General features: G+C 42.7%; 1 protein-coding gene and 1 non-coding gene across 2 annotated transcripts in view; one reads left to right on the top strand and one right to left on the bottom strand.

Annotated features, from left to right (window-relative positions):
• The window catches only part of ADAMTS12 (ADAM metallopeptidase with thrombospondin type 1 motif 12), a 392,745-nt gene that overhangs the window by 46,584 nt on the left and 327,747 nt on the right, over positions 1-18,414 (bottom strand). Inside the window, exon 19 of the mRNA XM_027520036.1 lies at positions 8,148-9,290. Within this exon, the coding sequence (XP_027375837.1) occupies positions 8,148-9,290 (1,143 nt within the window). The remainder of the gene's footprint in view (positions 1-8,147; positions 9,291-18,414) is intronic.
• TRNAT-UGU lies at positions 15,084-15,155 on the top strand. The gene has a single exon. It is a non-coding gene; the product is annotated as a tRNA-Thr (tRNA).

Genomic DNA, 18,414 nt, shown 5'->3' with positions numbered 1-18,414 from the left:
CTACAATGTTAATTTCACACCATGGCAAGGAGAAAAACAATGTTTGTTTCAAACCCAGGACAGGAGCTAGTGAGACCAAATTCCCAGGCTAGTGATGACCCTGGTACCTCTCAAGTGATGTCTATAGCTCTTTGTGCCATATTTGTGTGGTAAATAAACATGTGTCTCTGGGGCTCTGAGTCTAGTCCTGTAGGGTTCAGATGTGAGCAGACATTTGTTGAATTTCTATTTAGGCAGCAAACGAGTCCAAAGACAAAGATGACAGGAGGACATTCATAGAATGCAGTAAGCAAAAGGGGATTCCATTGATTGTCTCTTATGTCAGTTTAAAATTGGGAGTTGGGGGTGCAGAGAAGATCCTGAGGAGGCAGAGGAACAGCTTCTCTTTGTCCTGGGAACCTTCTCCCTCGTTACAGCCAGTGACCCTGTGATAACTGATTTACCAGGTCAAGGAGCAGGTATTGGGGTGTTCAGAACTGGAACTGCTGTGCAGGGCTATATCAGAATCATGTGAAAACTTCTGTGAAAGGCTGTGGAAAATTACACTGTCACTTCCATTTACACGACTGCACAGCATACATGTCACTGACTGGCCCAGGGGATCTGACTGAATGATGAGGCAATGAGATGAGAAGTGATCTTCTGTCACAACGCGATCCACACCCATGCACACTGGGAAGCTCCTGAGTCTTCTGTCTTGTAATATATCTCAAAGCAAATACTTACTGAGCACTTCCTATATGCCTGACATATAGGAATTCCTATATTATTCCTCTTATTTCATAATAATCGTATGAATTAGGCATTGTCATCCTCATTTTAAAAATGAGGAAATGAGTGTGGAGAGAACATGCAGAGTAAGTGATGGAGCTAATACTCAAACCCAGAATGTCTGCTTTCAAGTTTTATGTCTATTCACAATATGAACTTGGTTTTGGTGGCTTAGATGGTAAAGAATCTGCCTGCAATGCAGGAGCCCTGGGTTTGATCCCTGGGTCAAGAAGATCCCCTGGAGAAGGGAATGGCTACCCACTCCAGTATTCTTGCCTGGAGAATCCCATGGACAGAAGAGCCTGGTGGGTTATAGTCCATGGGTTCACAAAGAGTCGGACATACACATTTAATATTTGAAATCACAAGTAGTTAGAGGAATATGCTGTGAACAGCCCTTCAGCACAGGACAGAAAGTGGGAGGAGAAGGTGAGAGAGATTTCTGATCGAATGCTAAGGAACTTTAGAACTTACTTCCAACATCAAAGAGCAAGAAAGCCTTTATGGAAGAAGCAGCTCAAAGCTTGATACTGAAGAACAGGTAGGATTTATGAATAAAAGAAGGAGAAGGAAATTTCAGGCAGAGAAAACCATGGAAACAAAGGCACTGAGCTGAGATGAGCAGACGGTTTAGTGGAAACAGAGCAGCTGAGATTTGCTGAAAGCAATGGCAACCCACTCCAGTACTCTTGCCTGGAAAACCCCATGGATGGAGGAGCCTGGTAGGCTGCAGTCCATGGGATTGCTAAGAATCAGGCACGACTGAGCGACTTCACTTTCACTTTTCTCTTTCATGCATTGGAGAAGGAAATGGCAACCCACTCCAGTATTCTTGCCTGGAGAATCCCAGGGATGGGGGAGCCTGGTGGGCTGCCGTCTTTGGGGTCGCACAGAGTCGGACACAACTGAAGCGACTTAGCAGCAGCAGCAGCAGGTGGGTGAAGGCATAGGACATAGTATGTTGAAAGCTGAACTATTTAAGGATGTGAAGGCTCTTGGATATTAAGAGTGGACTTTATATGATCTGATATGCAATGAAGAGACATTAGCAATTTATTATTAGGTGTTTGGAATAATTAGAAAATTCCTTTCAGAAGAGTAATATGGCAATACATTGCTTGTGATGATCTGTGGAAAGCATTGGGGAGAGGAGAGATAGTAAGTACCCAGATCAGCCAGGGCAAGAGCAAGGGCGAGGGTCCTAACAGGAGTAGCAACCGAGTGTCCACCATTCTTGACCGTTGTGGCGCTACTGGCATTTTGGATTTCCCAAATTGTCACAGGACCCTCATAATCTTTGGCTCCTAGACTCTGAATGCTGGCATCAGCCCCTCCACCAGCACGGTAATAAACAAAGCATCCCTGCTTTTTTCTATGCGTCACCCAGCAGCAGACTGGAAACCACAGGGACTAAATGAGCAGGAAATAAAGAGGAGATGACAGACATGATGTTTTTACTTTCTGTTCATTGAGGCCTCCCCAGTGGCTCAGTGGTAAAGAAACTGCCTGCTGTGCAGGAGACGTGGGCTCGATCCCTGGGTTGGGAAGATCCCCTGGAGAAGGAAATGGCAACCCACTCCAGTATTCTTTTTTTAATTAATTAATGTATTTATTTTAATTGGAGACTAATTACTTTACAATATTGTGGTGGTTTTCACCATACATCGACATGAATCAGCCACAGATGTACAGGTGTCCCCCCCATCCTGAACCCCCTCCCACCTCCCTCCCCACCCCTTCCCTCTGGGTTGTCCCAGAGCATCAGCTTTGAGCACCCTGCTTCATGCATCGAACTTGCACTGGTCATTTATTTAACATATGGTAATATACATGTTTCAGTGCTATTCTTTCATATCGTCCCACCCTCTCCTTCTTCCACAGAGTCCAAAAGTCTATTATTTACATTTGTGTCTCTTTTGCTGTCTTGCATATATGGTCATCATTACTATCTTTATAAATTCCATATATATGTGTTAATATATACTGTATTGGTGTTTCTCTTTTTGACTTACTTCACCCTGTATAATAAGATCCAGTTTTCATCCACCTTATTAGAACTGACTCAAACGCAGTCTTTTTTTATAGCTGAGTAATATTCCATTGTGTATATGTACCACAACTTCCTTATCCATTCATCTGGTGATGGACATCTAGGTTGCTTCCATGTGCTAGCTACTATAAACAGTGCTGCAATGAACATTCCACTCCAGTATTCTTGCCTGGGGAATCCATGAACAGAGGAGCCTGGCAGACTACAGTCCATGAGGTTGCAAAAGAGCTGTATGTGACTGAGAAACTAAACAACAAGTAAACAGGAAATAAAGAGAAGATGACAGACATGATGAGAGGACAGACACAGACCCAAAAATCTGTTAGGGTTTTTCTAGTAGGACAGGGAAGCCTGATATCAATGGTTATCCTGGGCTTCCTAAGGTGTCTGACTGAGTGGCCAATGAGACCATTCTCTAGGGAGGGATAGTCCTAAAGAAACAACTTCAGAGATGGGTAGAATAAAAAATCAGGGGACAGTGGGGAACTCACAACCCAAAGTTTTCATTCTGAATCCTGATCCTCTCAGACAATTCTGTGTATTAAACACTTTGTCTCAAAAGATGCTTAAAGGGAGCAGGCACCAAGCCCAGTCATGTAGGGGACTCCTGCCAAACGTCAACTTCTAGTCTCATAATACCCTGTAGCTTTAAAAACCTCTGCTGCTGCTGCTAAGTCACTTCAGTCGTGTCCGACTCTGTACGACCCCAAAGACGGCAGCCCACCAGGCTCCCCCATCCCTGGGATTCTCCAGGCAAGAATACTGGAGTGGGTTGCCATTTCCTTCTTCAATGCATGAAAGTGAAAAGTGAAAGTGAAGTCAAAGTGAAAGTGAAGTCGCTCAGTTGTGTCCACTCCTAGCAACCCCATGGACTGCAGCCTACCAGGCTCCTCCATCCATGGGATTTTCCAGGCAAGAGTACTGGAGTGCGTTGCCAGTGCCTTCTCTGAAAAACCCTCTGCAGTCTGGGCCAATTCCCTTTTTCCAGCCAAACTGCCTAGAATTAATAGTTCCCAACAGCTCCAATGGTTGCCAAATATTGGGTGAGCGAGGATGTACTCAATAAGACAGTTTATTTCTGTCAAAGTCAAAGGATGACAGGAGATAGAATTAATTCTTTGTATCTTGATTGCCTATAATCAGAATGTTTCAATTAACCTCTAGGCTTAAACAGTCATTAGAGCTGATAGGTACTTCTATTAGGTTTACTTTGTTTGAATATAGTAACTTCTCACTAGATCAATTAACACTTGTCAATTAATTAACATATTAAATATCCTCAGGACAAAAGCATTAAAACACATTTACATAAGAGGATGGGAAAGGAAACTAATTTCTAGGTCATCCAAAGCTACTTTTTAATGAAACTTTTGTAATGCGTTATTCTGTGGACTGAGAAGAGCTGTCCATCTTTATTAACATTCCTAATGTGAGGACTGTTTCATCTGAAAGGGTCTCTCCTTCAGGCTGCACTTTAGTGTCTCCTTCCATTTCAATACTATAAACGTTGCCCCAGAAGTCACCAGTGACTTGCCCAATGTAAGATCCATTAGGTCCACTGTCAGTTCTCACATTGCTTGATGTCCATGGCACCACACCTCTTGATTTGAGTCTTAATTAGTAGACTGTTCCTTACTAGTCTTTCACATGGGATCTCTTTGTCAGCCAGCTTCTTAAAATGTTTTTTTTCCAGAGTCCCATCCTGAGGCCACTTCTGTTTGCAGCCTACAGGTTGTACTTGGATGACCTCGCTCACTTCCAAGGTTTGAACTTCTCCCTATTGGTCATGGCTACCAAATGCCATCCCCAGTTTTCACCATTCTCAAGAACCTCAGATAAATATACTCAAACATCTGCTGGTTATCCTTTGGATAGCCCAGAGGTCCTGCCAACTAAACTCAATCTATAACTGGACTCATCATCCTTTCTTTGTCTCTATTGAAACTGTTTCTGTACATTGTATGATACCTCAGTTTATGGGAGCACCACCCATTGGCCACCCAAGATTCCAATGGAATAGTCATGACAGACTCCTCTACACCTCTCTTCTCACATTCCACATCCAATTATTCACAAAGTCCTACTGATTTTAAGTTCCCCACGTCTCCTGAATTTATATTTCCCTCTTCATTCCAAGCATTCTTGTCATAGTTCTAATTCCTCATCTAGACTACTGCAGTATCCTCCCAACACATCATATCCCTTATCCTCACTGCTTCTGGAATGGGCTATACCTAAAACACAGTGGGCCACGTCATTCAGTGGCAGAACTGCTAGATCCTCACTACGATCCTTTTTCGTCATCCTCCTGCGCACTCAACTAGATTATGTTTTCTATCCATTTTGCACTTTGCTTGGGTCAAATGACTGAGTTCTAGACAGTGGAACATGAGCAGAAGTGCTAAATGCCCCCTTCTACGTTTGGCCCATAAAACCTCTTGTGGGAGAGCCTCTGTGCTCTTTTCTTTCCTGACTGTGACTAGGATGGTGACCCCAGGGCCAATTTGAAGATGGGAAGATGGTAGAGCCATTGTCAGACTGGAGTCTCAAAGAACTACACACGGGTCAGAGCCTCACTCTCTACTGCTACCATTGCAGACATGGAATTCCCATGTATTATTGTGTGAGTGAGAAACCAACTTCTGTTTTGGTTACCTATAACTTGTTTGGCTCTATTTGTTAACAACAGCCTACCTCTCACGTGTGCATCTGTGTGTGACTTCTAAATACATACACACATTGTACATATGCCATATGGACAATATGTCACTCATACTTTATTCTGATACTGATACCATATACATGCCTTCCATCTAGTCCTTCACCCTCTGTTTGTCCTCCTTGTATTTTTCTCAAGGCCCACGGTGCCCACGGTGCCTTTAACAGAAGGTGCTTTCAGACTTCATCTCCACTGACTAATTAACAAAATCCTACAAATTAACAGGTAGCCTCGGTTTCCATAACTTGTTCTCTTGACTGTTTTGTTGGATAGAGGACAATGAGCCTATTTAAGTTCTTTAGGGGTGACCCATGTTTTTGAAAGGAAAAATACCTTTTGAGGGTACTATGTGGAATGATACCATTCATAAAACCTACACAGTACATTTTAATTTCAAATCTCTAGGCTGGCTGAATCCACTTCAATGACCATTTGCTCCTGCGAACTCAAAAATAAGCACATGCCCTCAATGTTATTTGAAAGCACCTTCTTATGAACCATGTGATTTTCTCATCTGTCTACCCAGGGTTATCATGTAACTGGCATTATTTTTATGGATCATATGATCAAGGAAGAAACAAATATAACAGAAGGCAGGGAGAGTGGTGATATTTCTGATGGTAAAGCAATGGACCATAGGCTATGAAGTCTGTCTGCTTAGGTTCAGATCTCTGCCGCGTGCATATGTGTATGTGTGTGTGTGTGTGTGTGTGTGTGTGTGCACGCGCACTTGTGTCTGTGATTCTGGCTAGCGTTCACCTTTCAGCTCTTCCTCATCTCAACAAATGGGGCCATATTACCAATCTCCTTGAGCTGTACTGAGAATTAGCATAAAGTCATTCTATAAAGCATGGCACACACTTCATACGTATTCACTGTCAATGTCCTCCTCATCATTAAGAGCCCAATTAGACTTTGCTAACATTGGAAAAGACCCTGATGCTGGGAAGGATTGGGGGCAGGAGGAGAAGGGGACAACAGAGGAAGAGATGGCTGGATGGCATCACCAACTCGATGGACGTGGGTTTGAGTAGGCTCCAGAAGTTGATGATGGACAGGGAGGCCTGGCGTACTGTGATTCATGGGGTCACAGAGAGTCAGACACGACTGAGTGAACTGAACTGAACTGAACAGAAAGAAATCTGACCAAAATATCAGGGATTATGAGACTCATTCCTCTCCTTTTCTAAACAAATTGGATTACTCTAAGCCTGGAAATCTTTTTTGTCCTCCTGAAACTGGAATTTTTACTTGCAAAAAGAGATAATAAGATGATTCTCCATTGACAGAAAATGTAATGAACATGATTTCACTTTAGAAATCAAAATAGATCAACGTGAAAACATAGTTTGAATGCAAATAAAAAATGTGAAAGGTTGCATTTACCTATTCTTTGACAGTATAGTCGATTTCAGGACCAATGATGCTGACTAATTCATACAACAGAATTTAAACAGTGAACTTGTCAGCTGCTGCTAAAATTCACTAGAGAGCCTGCGGATTAGAGTGGAAAGATTTCAAAGGCTCATCTTCCAATTGACATGTCTATAGACAAGTCACCTAACTGTTAAAAATCTTAGTTTCTGTAATTGTAAATTGGTATAAATGGAGAGTTTACCTGCTCCCCAGAACTATGAAAAGGAGAAAATAAAGGACTACATCTGAAAGTGGTTTGGAAAATAACATGGTTTATAAATTAAATGTATTGTTATTTTTACATTAGCTGCTAATACTTCTTTTTTAGCTAGAGAGATGAGTCATGCATCATCATAAAAATTGCTGAATGATTTGAATATGTGATTATTTTGCCACAAAGTTCTCTTTTGAGTTGTCAATTTATTTTTAACAAGTTCAAATACTGTGCATTCAAAATGCAAATGGGTAAAAAACGATTGTGATGTTTAAAAGGATGTAATTAGTTCTAGAAATGGAGAAACAAATATCTAGCCAAATTCCTAAAGCCTGAAAACAGGAACCAATGTTTTGCCATCATGTTTATTTTCTTCTCACTCTATTTTCTTCTTACTCTATGAGTCAAAAAGAGTTTTTTTCAAAAGAATTTTTTTAATACAAGGAAGCACTGAGTCAAAAAAAAATCGTTGATAAAGTAAGCATAGAATTCTTCTAAAGAACTTTGTTTTAGATTTCCATTCCAATTGTGCAACATTGGCTTTCTGAATGAAATGTGAACTCAGGTCCCCCCATAGGATTCTTTGAATCCTATGGATTCTTTGGTCCTTCATCATAGAATTCTTACAGTTTGCAGCTGGAAGGGACATTGGAGGAAAGAGGTGATTTGTACTAGCTTCACTGTTGTTCAAAAGCAGGTTCAGAGAGGCAGACTTAATTGTCTACTGTCACACAACTGGCTGACTCAGGTCTCCTGATTTAGTTCTAGGTTCTCCTCACTCTATCTCACTACATTTGTTCTCTTTCCCTGGACTTTTTTTTTTTTTTTCTTATTTTTGGAGTTAGGTGAAGAGGGAGGTGAGGGCATGGACCTGATTGCTTCATTTTTTCAAGTCCATTTGGAAATCTGCACAGAAATGCAACACCCCTAGCTAATTCCATATAGAATCAGGCCTGGGTAAGAAACAGAACTCTTACCTCACTCCAGTTTCCAACAATCCAGTAGGCAGGGCTGCGTCCCATCGAGAGATGCTTGTAATCCGAGGCATTCAGCAAAAATCCCTCAGCCATCAGACTTGTTGCATCTTCCTTGGTTAGGACTGGTCCAGAACTCTGTGTTAGATTCATGTTGCTTGGAAGTTCTGTTGGGTGAGGGTTTACTGGCTTTTTGGAGTATGCAGGCTGGTGGTCTTCTCCCAGAGGGAGTGGAGTATTAGCTGGCTTTTCAGTGACTGTCCCTTTAGCTCTGGATGTTCCATTTTTGAGAGTAATGGGCCTTTGGCTGGGTACCAGTCCTTCTGATACTGTGCTAAAGAGTGGCCATAGAGATGCCCCCCCAAGATAAGGTGTTGGTGGAGGTCCAAGTGGTATTTCAGTACTTCTTTCCCCTGGAGCATCATTTCCAGGTACTCTGATCTTGGTCCATGTCACAGAGTTGTTCTCATTTTTTTTCTCAGATGGTTCACTGCCTTCCCCTGAGCCACTATGAATCTCCATTTCTGGCTCTTTGGTCAAGGGACTGTAAAACGAAGTCACCTGCCAAGTCATAGCATTGCTGGACGTTGATGAGTCAGAACCACTCGTCGTCATGATGACAAGGTCTCCCTCTGAGGTAGGACCAGTGTCGGGATTGGAAACATTCTCTTCATTTGGCTGGATGCTCAAAGACCAAGAAGTGAGGATGGGCTGGGAAGTACTTCCAGTGGAAATGACATTATGGGTGTCCAGTTCAGTTTGGATTGAACTATTCTGCCCCTGCTTCCCATCCAGGTCTCCTTCTTTGGAGGCTGTGGTAGGACCAGGGCTGTTCATTGTCGGAGTGCTTGTGCTCAGAGGCCCAGGCACTGTGGGTGAAGTCAGCACCCTGGGACTGGGTGTAGTCAGCGTCCTAGGACTGGGTGTAGTTGGAGGGACAGGCTTGAAGGGGTCAGGTGTTGGTAGCTTTTTCCCACTGAAAATCGTGCCTCTATTGGGCTTCAGAATTCTCCGGCTAGATGGGCACTGCTGGAGGCCACAGAGAGCTCTGCTGTTGGGTTTCCTTGTCATGTCGCAGGGCTCGTCGTGGTTCTTGGCACACGTGACACTGCGAATCCGCACTCCACCACCACAGGAAACAGAGCACTGGGAAAGAGAGATGGCTGTTAGTCCAGTGGGAAAGACATGTTGGTTCTCATGCTGATTTACAGCAAATCAGGACAGGCCCAGTAGAAACGGAACTATGCGGCTGAAATCATTTCCTATCTTCGTATTTGGCTTCTGTGCAATTTTAGTTTCCCATAGAAATATGTATCTCGGGGAGACCAGCTGGGGCTCAGAACTAACAATCTACCCTTCACAAACTGAAAAGACAAACCATGACACGGGAAACTGAAGTCTCTCCGGGCCAGGACTATTGGATAGTGGATCCGCAAAGAGTGCAATGATTTAAACAATCACCTGATTTTCCCCAAGAGATAGGAATATTATCTTCCCTAAGGTTTCAGTGCTATTAAAGTGTTTATGTATTTTCTAGAATCTATTAATTTAATGATAATGAGCCTGTCCCTTTATATTCATATAAGTCACACAGCCTCACTCAGGTATCCCAAGCTCCATTTTCTTGCTTGTTGTCAGATGGGCTCAGATTAAAAGCTAGACAGTCAGTGTATGCATAACACGTATATAACGCCAGGACCTTTTATGAAATTTAAAGGTGGGAAGTTAATCAAAGGTGGGGAGATACCCTGTCCAAAGAGACAGGGGAGTCCTGGAGCATGGTGTTGATATATGGATGCTGTGGCAGGCGTCTCTCCCTAGTCATCCTTCCAGGGCATGCAAAGCACGGATGGCTAGACTGCCTTTGAAGGAATCCTAACAGGACAGTCACTTCTCAGGATTCATGGTAAAGATCTCTTTGCAACTCTATGGACCACAGGTCACCAGGTTCCTCTGTCCATGGGATTCTCCAGGCAAGAATCCTGGAGTGGGTTGCCATGCCCTCCTCCAGGGGATCTTCCCGACCCAGGGATAGAATGTGCATCTCTTACATCTCCTGCATTGGCAGGCGGGTTCTTTACCACTACCACCACCTGAGAAGCCCTAAGCATACATAGCACATGTTTGTGATCAATACATAACACTAGATTTCTCGATATTTTTTTTAAATCACATTTTTACCCAACTGCTCCATTTTTAGCTTTCTTTTTCAATGATAGGTTAAAGTATCTACCAAATAGTTGGTTCTTGAACATGGACTATCCAGGAGTTTGTGTTGGCTGGTTCGCATTTGTCTGTCTTACCTCTCTGACCCTAACATGGGTTTCTTGAAGATGGGGACTACATAACGTGTCTTGGATTTCACAAGGCTTCACAGCCATTATTCTGTGTGATACCCTGTGAATATCAGCCTTGTGAGATCTATACAGCTGTGAGATTTGCAAGACTGTAATTATTATTCCATCTCTTACAAGAGAGGAAGCTGACACTCAGGAACCCACTTGAAAGGTTGGAAGTCAGTGGAAGAGTAAAAATTGGATTAATTCCATGCCTCTCCCGATCCACCAAAAAAAAAAAAAAAAAAAAAAACCTAGCACAGCAAGGTGGACAAGCAATTTATCTACTGAATTCACTTATTGACTTGGTCAAGCTTTTGATTTTTGAAAAGTTACCCAAAGGCAGAATCTGTCTTTTATTCATAAGTGAACTTCAGGATACTTCTTAGGATACAGTGATCACTTACTACATATTTATTAAGTGACTATTCTACCTGGAAAATAATCAGGAATGGGAATATTCTTCTCCCTGGGAGCTTATGCATTTTTAACTGAGTTTCTTGCCTTCTCAAATCCTACTTTCAAGTTCCTCTGTATTGGAAAACAAATTTCTCCTTAATTTTGTTCTAATCCAGCATCATCACTCACTGATATATTATAATTCTGTTGAAATCAGCATTTTTGAAAAGCAGGAGATGCATGTGAGTACAGAAGACTGTGTTGCTCAGGGAATGTTTTAACTGCAGAGTTGGGTCAACCAATAAAGCTGTAGGACTTCTCAGGTGGCGCTAGTGGTAAGGGACCCACCTGCCAATCCAGGAGACATAAGAGATGCGGTTCAACCCCTGGTTGGGAAGATCCCCTGGAGGAGGGCATGGCAACCCACTCCAGTATCCTTGCCTGGTAAATCCCATGGACAGAGAGCCTGGGGGGCTACAGTCCATGGGGTCCCACAGAATCAGACACAACTGAAGCTGTGAGATTAACATGTCAACAAACACTTAAACAACCAGCTCAAAGACTGAACTTCCAAGTTTGTTTTGATATAATAGTATTAATCTTTGGACTTCCCTGGTAGCTCAGATGGTAAAGAATCTGCCTACAATGCAGGAAACCTGGGTTTGATCCCCGAGTCAGGAAGATCCTCTGGAGAAAGGAATGGCAACCCACTCCAGTATTCTTGCCTGGGAAATTCCATGGACATTGGAGCCTGGTGGGCTACAGTTCATGGAGTGGCAAACAGTCGGACATGACTGAGCAACTAACACTTTTATGCTTGGGGGAACAGTGCTTCATAGACCAAGAAATGCACACTTATTTCCAACTAAATGGAGACCACCAATAAAGCTCTTAAAACCCTGCAGTGAGGAAATGGTCTCTTCTATGACTCACTTCATTTTAAAGCCTGGAAAGGGTAGGCTGTGGGTGTTTATTTTTCTGGCTTGCTATAATGTTTCTGCCTTTCTTGTGTATGAAGAGACTTTATGCTGCATTCATTTTAGTCATCCTGAGTCACTTCTCCACTTGCTACATTCTGATCTGAACTCCCAGGGTTTTCAAATCTTCACTTTGTAAAACTGTATCAGTCTAAGTAAATAATCCTCTATGTATGCCTTAACATATTTCCAGGCTGGCTGCCTCAGACAGGCTCCAATTTGAGAACTGATTCATAAATTAGGACCCTCATAACCCTAATACCAAGCAGGTGTACCCTGCCTTGCGTTTTCTTTCCAAGAAATGTCAGAGTAGACATAGCTAAAAGCAGGAAACTCTGATTTTGTTTTCTTCTCTGTTTGTAACCTTTTTTGGTTTGTTTTGATTTGCAACATCTCTAATACTCACAGACTTTACAACTTTACAAGCATTTTTAAAAATTCAAAAGTATATGCGTGTGTGCCCGCCACCTCATGATTAACTATGAAATTAAAAAGTTATAAAACCTGTAAGAAATAGCACCTGATATGCCATTATAAACTCCAGGCGTGATGTAGGGACTAAGCTCAGCTTCCTCATCTAGAAACTGAAAGTAATAATAACATTTCAAGACTGAGGATATATATATAAGACAACAATCTTAACAAAGTGCATAATATATAGGAGACAAGTGGGAATTGGAAGGTATTATTATCACTGTTATAATAATGATGCTGATAATAATAATAGTAATAACAACAAAGAGCATGGGGTCCCCAATTTCTACTATCCTTCTGAAGCACAGAGTGAGACACAGACCTATCTTGCAGGATGCTGTAAAGTGAGCAGCTGAATAAGTAACGTGGTTGCAGCCACAAGTCTAGAAGATACCATGGAGACACATATTCCCATTGGTTTATTGCTGGATTTTTTTTTTTTTTTTTGGATTTGGGTTTCCTAGGGCTAATAGATATGTTTTTATTTCTAATTTTACAAATTATAAGTATTAAATAATCTTATTCACTATGAATTTGTTCAGCTTAAAAGAATAAAGCAGGAGTAAATAATTGCTATCTAGATGGTTGTTTAATTAAAACACATTAGATTTTGGTCTTTTAAAACAGAAGATCATTCTAGAACAGAAACACTAAAGTCGCAGCCCAGGAGGTAACTGTGGCCCACCAGCATGTATTCTTCGGTCTGCTCAACCTCAAAAGAAACATGCAAATAACAAAATACAAATATCGAATTAGCAGGCAACATTTTAAAGTGAGAAGATTCCATATTAAAACTCCAGGGTTTTTAGCTTCTCTTGAAAAAGCAGATGATCTGTAACTATGGGCCCCATTCCCAACTGGCAACTCAAAAACTTCATAAACAGATACCGGGTCTGGGGGAGTTTACATGTTTCTTTACCTACCATTCAAACCCATCCACTCTCCTCACCCAGCAGACATGGCATCTTTCAAATAATCGATGCTCGCCATTGCTTCACACTGGGGCATATTACGTCCAGTGAGACAGTCAGTGTGAACTGTCTGCTGTTATACTGAGCCTAAAAACTCAGGTGCCTTTTCTCACAGTCACAGCAGAACAAGTGGTACTGTTTTGCATTCAGCCCACACATTTTCCCAGGACATCTTCCAACTGTACTTATCTCCTTAGGAGCTGTCAAGCCCTTCAGATGAGATAAATGCAGGACACAGCACCACACTTAGAACTCATCTCAATCGCTAGTTTCAGGATCCTCAAAACCAGTTTCTGTGACGATTACCTTACGCCCTTGCCTTATAATTTTGAACTCTGTACCAGGCAAACGTTTGCCCATCTGTGAATGTCCTCCCTGGGAGGTATCTTGCCCTCACTTGCCATCTCTCTGAGATTAAGGCCTCTGGGCGGAGCCCACTGAGAAAGAAGTCCCTGCTAAATTAGTCAACTCTACCCACCCGAGGGGCACTGTGGGGGAGGGGCCTCGCAATTGGCTCAGAGCTGTCATGCTAAGAGTTTATTCAAAAACACAGCTGGGGTTTATCAGAGAGCCTGGGTTAAAGGGATGAGTAGGGAAATAGCCAATACACAGTCTCAGGAAGTGATAAATGAATGATTGGTTGTTGTTCAGTTGCTCAATCATGTCCAACTCTGTGACCCCATGCACTGCAGCATGCGAAGCTTCCCTGTCCACTATCTCCTGGAGTTTGTTCAAACTCATGTCCGTTGAGTCGGTGATGCCATCCAACCATCTCGTCCTCTGTCATCTCCTTCTCCTCCTGCTCTCATTCTTTCCCAGCATCAGTCTTTCCAATGAGTCGGCTGTTCCCATCAGGTGGCCAAAGTATTGGAGCTTCAGCGTCACCATTAGTCCTTCCAATCTCATACTAAAATCATTTTAAAAGTAAGTGACCTATTACAGGCTGAACCGTGTCCCCCTCCAAAAAAGATAAGAGTCTTAACTCCTAGTCCCCTGCTTCCCTTGTGCCTCAGAATGTGGTCTTATTTGGAGATGCTGTCTTTACAGAGGAAATCAAGGTAAAACGAGGTCACTAGGGTGGCCCTAATCCAGTATGACCATTGTCCTCGTGAAAAGGGTAAATCTGGATGCAGAGACACACATATAGAGACAGCACCACATGAAGATGAAAGCAGAGGTGATGGTGAGGCATCTATAAGCCAAGAGACACCAAAGATTGTGAGCAAAGCATCAGAGGTCAGGAGAGAAGTGTGGAAAATTTCTCTCTCACAGCCCTCATGTGTGCATGCATGCGAAGTTGCTTCAGTCACATCTGACTCTGCGACCCCACGGACTGTAGCCCGCCAGGCTCTCCTGTCCATGGGATTTTCCAGGCAAGAACACTGGAGTGGGTTGCTGTGCCCTCCTCCAGTGGATCTTCCTGACCCAGGGATCAAACACACGTCTCTTATGTCTCCTGCGTTGGCAGGCGGGTTCTTTACCACTAGCGCCACCTGGGAATCCTCAGGAGGAATCAACTCTGCGGACACCTTACTCTTAGACTTCCAGTTATTGTGAATGAAAAATGTTGCCTGTCCTGGCAGTAAACAAAGGATGCTGCAGTTGTCAAACCCAGCCAGCCCTGAGGGAACTCAAGAAGGGGACCCAGATAGCTAAGGTGTACATCAGAAGCATGATTTCAGAGAGCCCAGACTCTTGCATCTTCTCATACATAGAAAAGTGCTAAATTCATTAACTTGAGATACCTGGTTTTCTTTAATTAATGCTAATCTTTAGATATGAGGCCCTATAGCTCAGGGGTTAGAGCACTGGTCTTGTAAACCAGGGTCGTGAGTTCATATCTCGCTGGGCCCTGCTGAGTTCCAACTACCTGGTCTTTGTGGCAAAAACCTCAATGTCAATCCCAAGCTTCCAGTTTACCCCTCCCCTGCCTCTCCCCCTTAACGACCACAAGTTTGTTTTCTAAATCTGTGATTCTTTTCTGTTTTGTGCAACACTGTAAGTCAACTATGCATGCTAAGTCACTTCAGTCATGTCTAACTCTTTGCGACCCTACGGACAATAGTTCACCATGAGATTCTCCAGGCAAAAATACGGGAGTGGGGTGCCATGCCCTCCTCCAGGGGATCTTCCCTACCCAGGGATTGAGTCCGCATCTCTTATGTCCCCTGTATTGGCAGGCTGGTTCTTTACCTAGTGCCACCTGAGAAACCTCTATACTCTGGCTCCTCCCTTACCTCTTTGGTACAGTCCCTCAGAGCTATCTGAGAGGTTGCATCTCAGGCTTAATGCCTCCCTTTTGTTCACCAAATAAAACATAACTCTTGACTTTGAGGCTGTGCATTTTTGCAGTCAACATTACAAAATTGGTGAGACAGTACATTTCTATTGTTTAAGGTGCCCAGTTTGTGGTACTTTGTTAAGGCAGCCCGAGCAAGCAAATATACAGCACTGTGGAGAATCAGTATGACCCCCAACTGGTTTTCTTCAAGTAGCTGTTTCAGACAAGGTGCTTACATGTGTTCTCCAGGAAACCTGGCAAAGCATGGGCTGCTGGCATCTGGGAAGAACTGAGATGCTGGCACTTGCAGAGGTGACATGTCAAAAGAGCAGGTGGTCAAGACTAAAGCATCAGGTGTCCAGTCTCACATGACTGTCCGGGACCTTGAATGAAACTGGGGAATACTGAGAGTAACTGACTCAGGCATGTCTTCTCACCTTCCGTGCCATCTCCCTGCAGTTTTCAGGAACTCCTGTGGCTCTTCACATGAGTTTTGCGTGCCTGTTTTCATTTAGCAACAGATAAGCCATGGGCATTTGCTGCAGTGCCTTCTGTTTGAAGAGCCAGGAGAGCTTGATCGTGAAACATTTAGTCTATCTGGTCACACGTGGAAGCCAAAACCCATGTGAACAGCTTTGCACATAATAAATTCTCAGGAGCTGGCCTAATTAATTGTTGTATTCATTTGTTTGTTTGTGTGCTTTGGTCATGCACAAAGAGAGGAGATTAAAGATCTCTGCAGACCCTGAGCATGTCTGCTTTTGAGGCTCTACCCTAAGGCCCATCCAATATATTAAAAACCATCTCTAGTCTCAAGTGACATATAATCTTCTGTAAAAACAATTTGAAAAGCTTTTTATTCTTTTGCTTTTGAAAACATTTGGTGAGGACCACTCATTTAATTTATGAGTGGCTCTGATTTCTCTGCAATCATTACACATAGTCTGGAATGCCAGCAAAGTGAGAAAAGCCAGCCTACAAATTGTTTCCTAAACAGAATACATTTTTATGAACACTGAAAGCTGACATGTTGTTACATTTTGCAGATGTTTGAGACCTGTATGCCAGAGTTCAGAGTAAAATGTTGCCAGCAGTTAAATCCTGGCTCCATTGCTTAAAGGCTGTGTGACTTTGGACAAGTTTCTAAATATCTCTATGCCTCTCTTTCTTTTCCAGTGAAATGGGGCTAATGAGGCCATGGTGTGCTCAGTCGTGTTTGACTCTTTGCGACCATATGGGCTGTAGCTCACCAGGCTCCTCTGTCCCTGGGATTTTCCAGGCAAGAATACTGGAATGGGTGGCCATTTCCTCCTCTAGGGGATCTTCCTGACCCAGGGATCAAACCCACGTCTCCTGGGTCTCCTGTATTGGTAGGTGGATTCTTTACCACTGAGCCACCTGGTAAGCCTGGTAATACCTACAAAGGTGTTTAATATACATACTAAATGCTTGATAATCATTTGTTTTTAATATGTGATTAAATATTGATTTCTGATTTTACAGTGTCCTTTCCTTTGTTGGAGCAACACAGTATTTTGTTTTTCAAACACTTTTGTGGGTCCATGAAAACCTTGCCGGCACTTAGCCATGTGCCCCTGCATAAAAGGGCTCTGAGCTCAGAGAGGGAGTTAGATGAAGATGCAGGGGCCAATACATGTTCCCCACTACATTGTAGAAGGATTCCCTTTTGTCCACACCCTCTCCAGCATTTATTATTTGTAGACCTTTGGTGTCTTTAGATGGTGGCTCTTCTGACCTGTGTGAGATGATATGTTATTGTAGTTTTGATTTGCATTTCTCTAATAATTAGTGATGTTGAGCATTTTTTCATATCTATATGTCTTCTTTGGAGAAATGTCTATTTAGATTTTCTGCCACTTTTAAAAACTGGATTGTTTGTTTTTTGCTATAAGAACTACCATATGACCCAGCGACCCCATTCCTTGGCATATTCCCAGAGAAAGCCATAATTCAAAGAGATATATGCACCCCAGTGTTCACTGTAGCACTATTTACAGTAGCCAGGATTTGGAAGCCAGGGCATGCTCATTAACAGAGGAATGGGAAACGAAGTTAGGGTACATATATACAGTGGAATATCATAAAAAAGAATGAGGGAATGCCATTTGCAGCAACATGGATGGATGTAGAGCTTGTCATACTGAGTGAAGTAAGTCAGAGAAAGACTAATATTATATATTGCTTATATATGGCATCTTAAAAACTGGGTACAAATAAACTTACAAAACAGAAATAGAGTCACAGATGTAGAAGACAAACATGGTTGCCAGGGGCAAGGGTTGAGAGGGGTAAATTGGGAGACTGGGATTGATATATGAACACTGCTGTGTATGTGTGTGTGCTCAGTCGTGTCTGACTCTGTGCGACCTATGGATTGTAGCCCACCAAGCTCCTCTGTCCATGGGCTTTTCCAGGCAAGAATACTGGAGTGCATTGCTATAGCACTGAGAACTCTCCTCAGGACTCTGTAATGACCTGTTTGAAAAATGAATCTTAAAAAGAGTTGTTATATGTATATGTACAACTGATTCCCTTTGCCATACAGTAGACACTAGCACAACACTTAAATCAACTATACTCCAATAAATTTTTTTTTTTTTTTTAAAGAAAATGCAAGGGCCACAGATCCATTCTGTCAGGGAACTTGGGTGTCACTGACCGGACAAGGCTTGCAAAGTAAGAGTAACATGGAAACAGACCCTTGTCTTCTTGCCTGATAATAAAGCTCCCATTTAGTGAATATTCCAGTATTCTTGGGCTTCCCTGGTGGCTCAGCTGATAAAGAATCCTCCTGCAATGTAGGAGACCTGG

Source organism: Bos indicus x Bos taurus, chromosome 20, assembly GCF_003369695.1.
Source record: "Bos indicus x Bos taurus breed Angus x Brahman F1 hybrid chromosome 20, Bos_hybrid_MaternalHap_v2.0, whole genome shotgun sequence".
Classification (NCBI taxonomy): domain Eukaryota; kingdom Metazoa; phylum Chordata; class Mammalia; order Artiodactyla; family Bovidae; genus Bos; species Bos indicus x Bos taurus.
The sequence above is the reverse complement of the archived record's forward strand: the minus strand, read 5'-3'. Positions and strand labels throughout refer to the sequence as shown.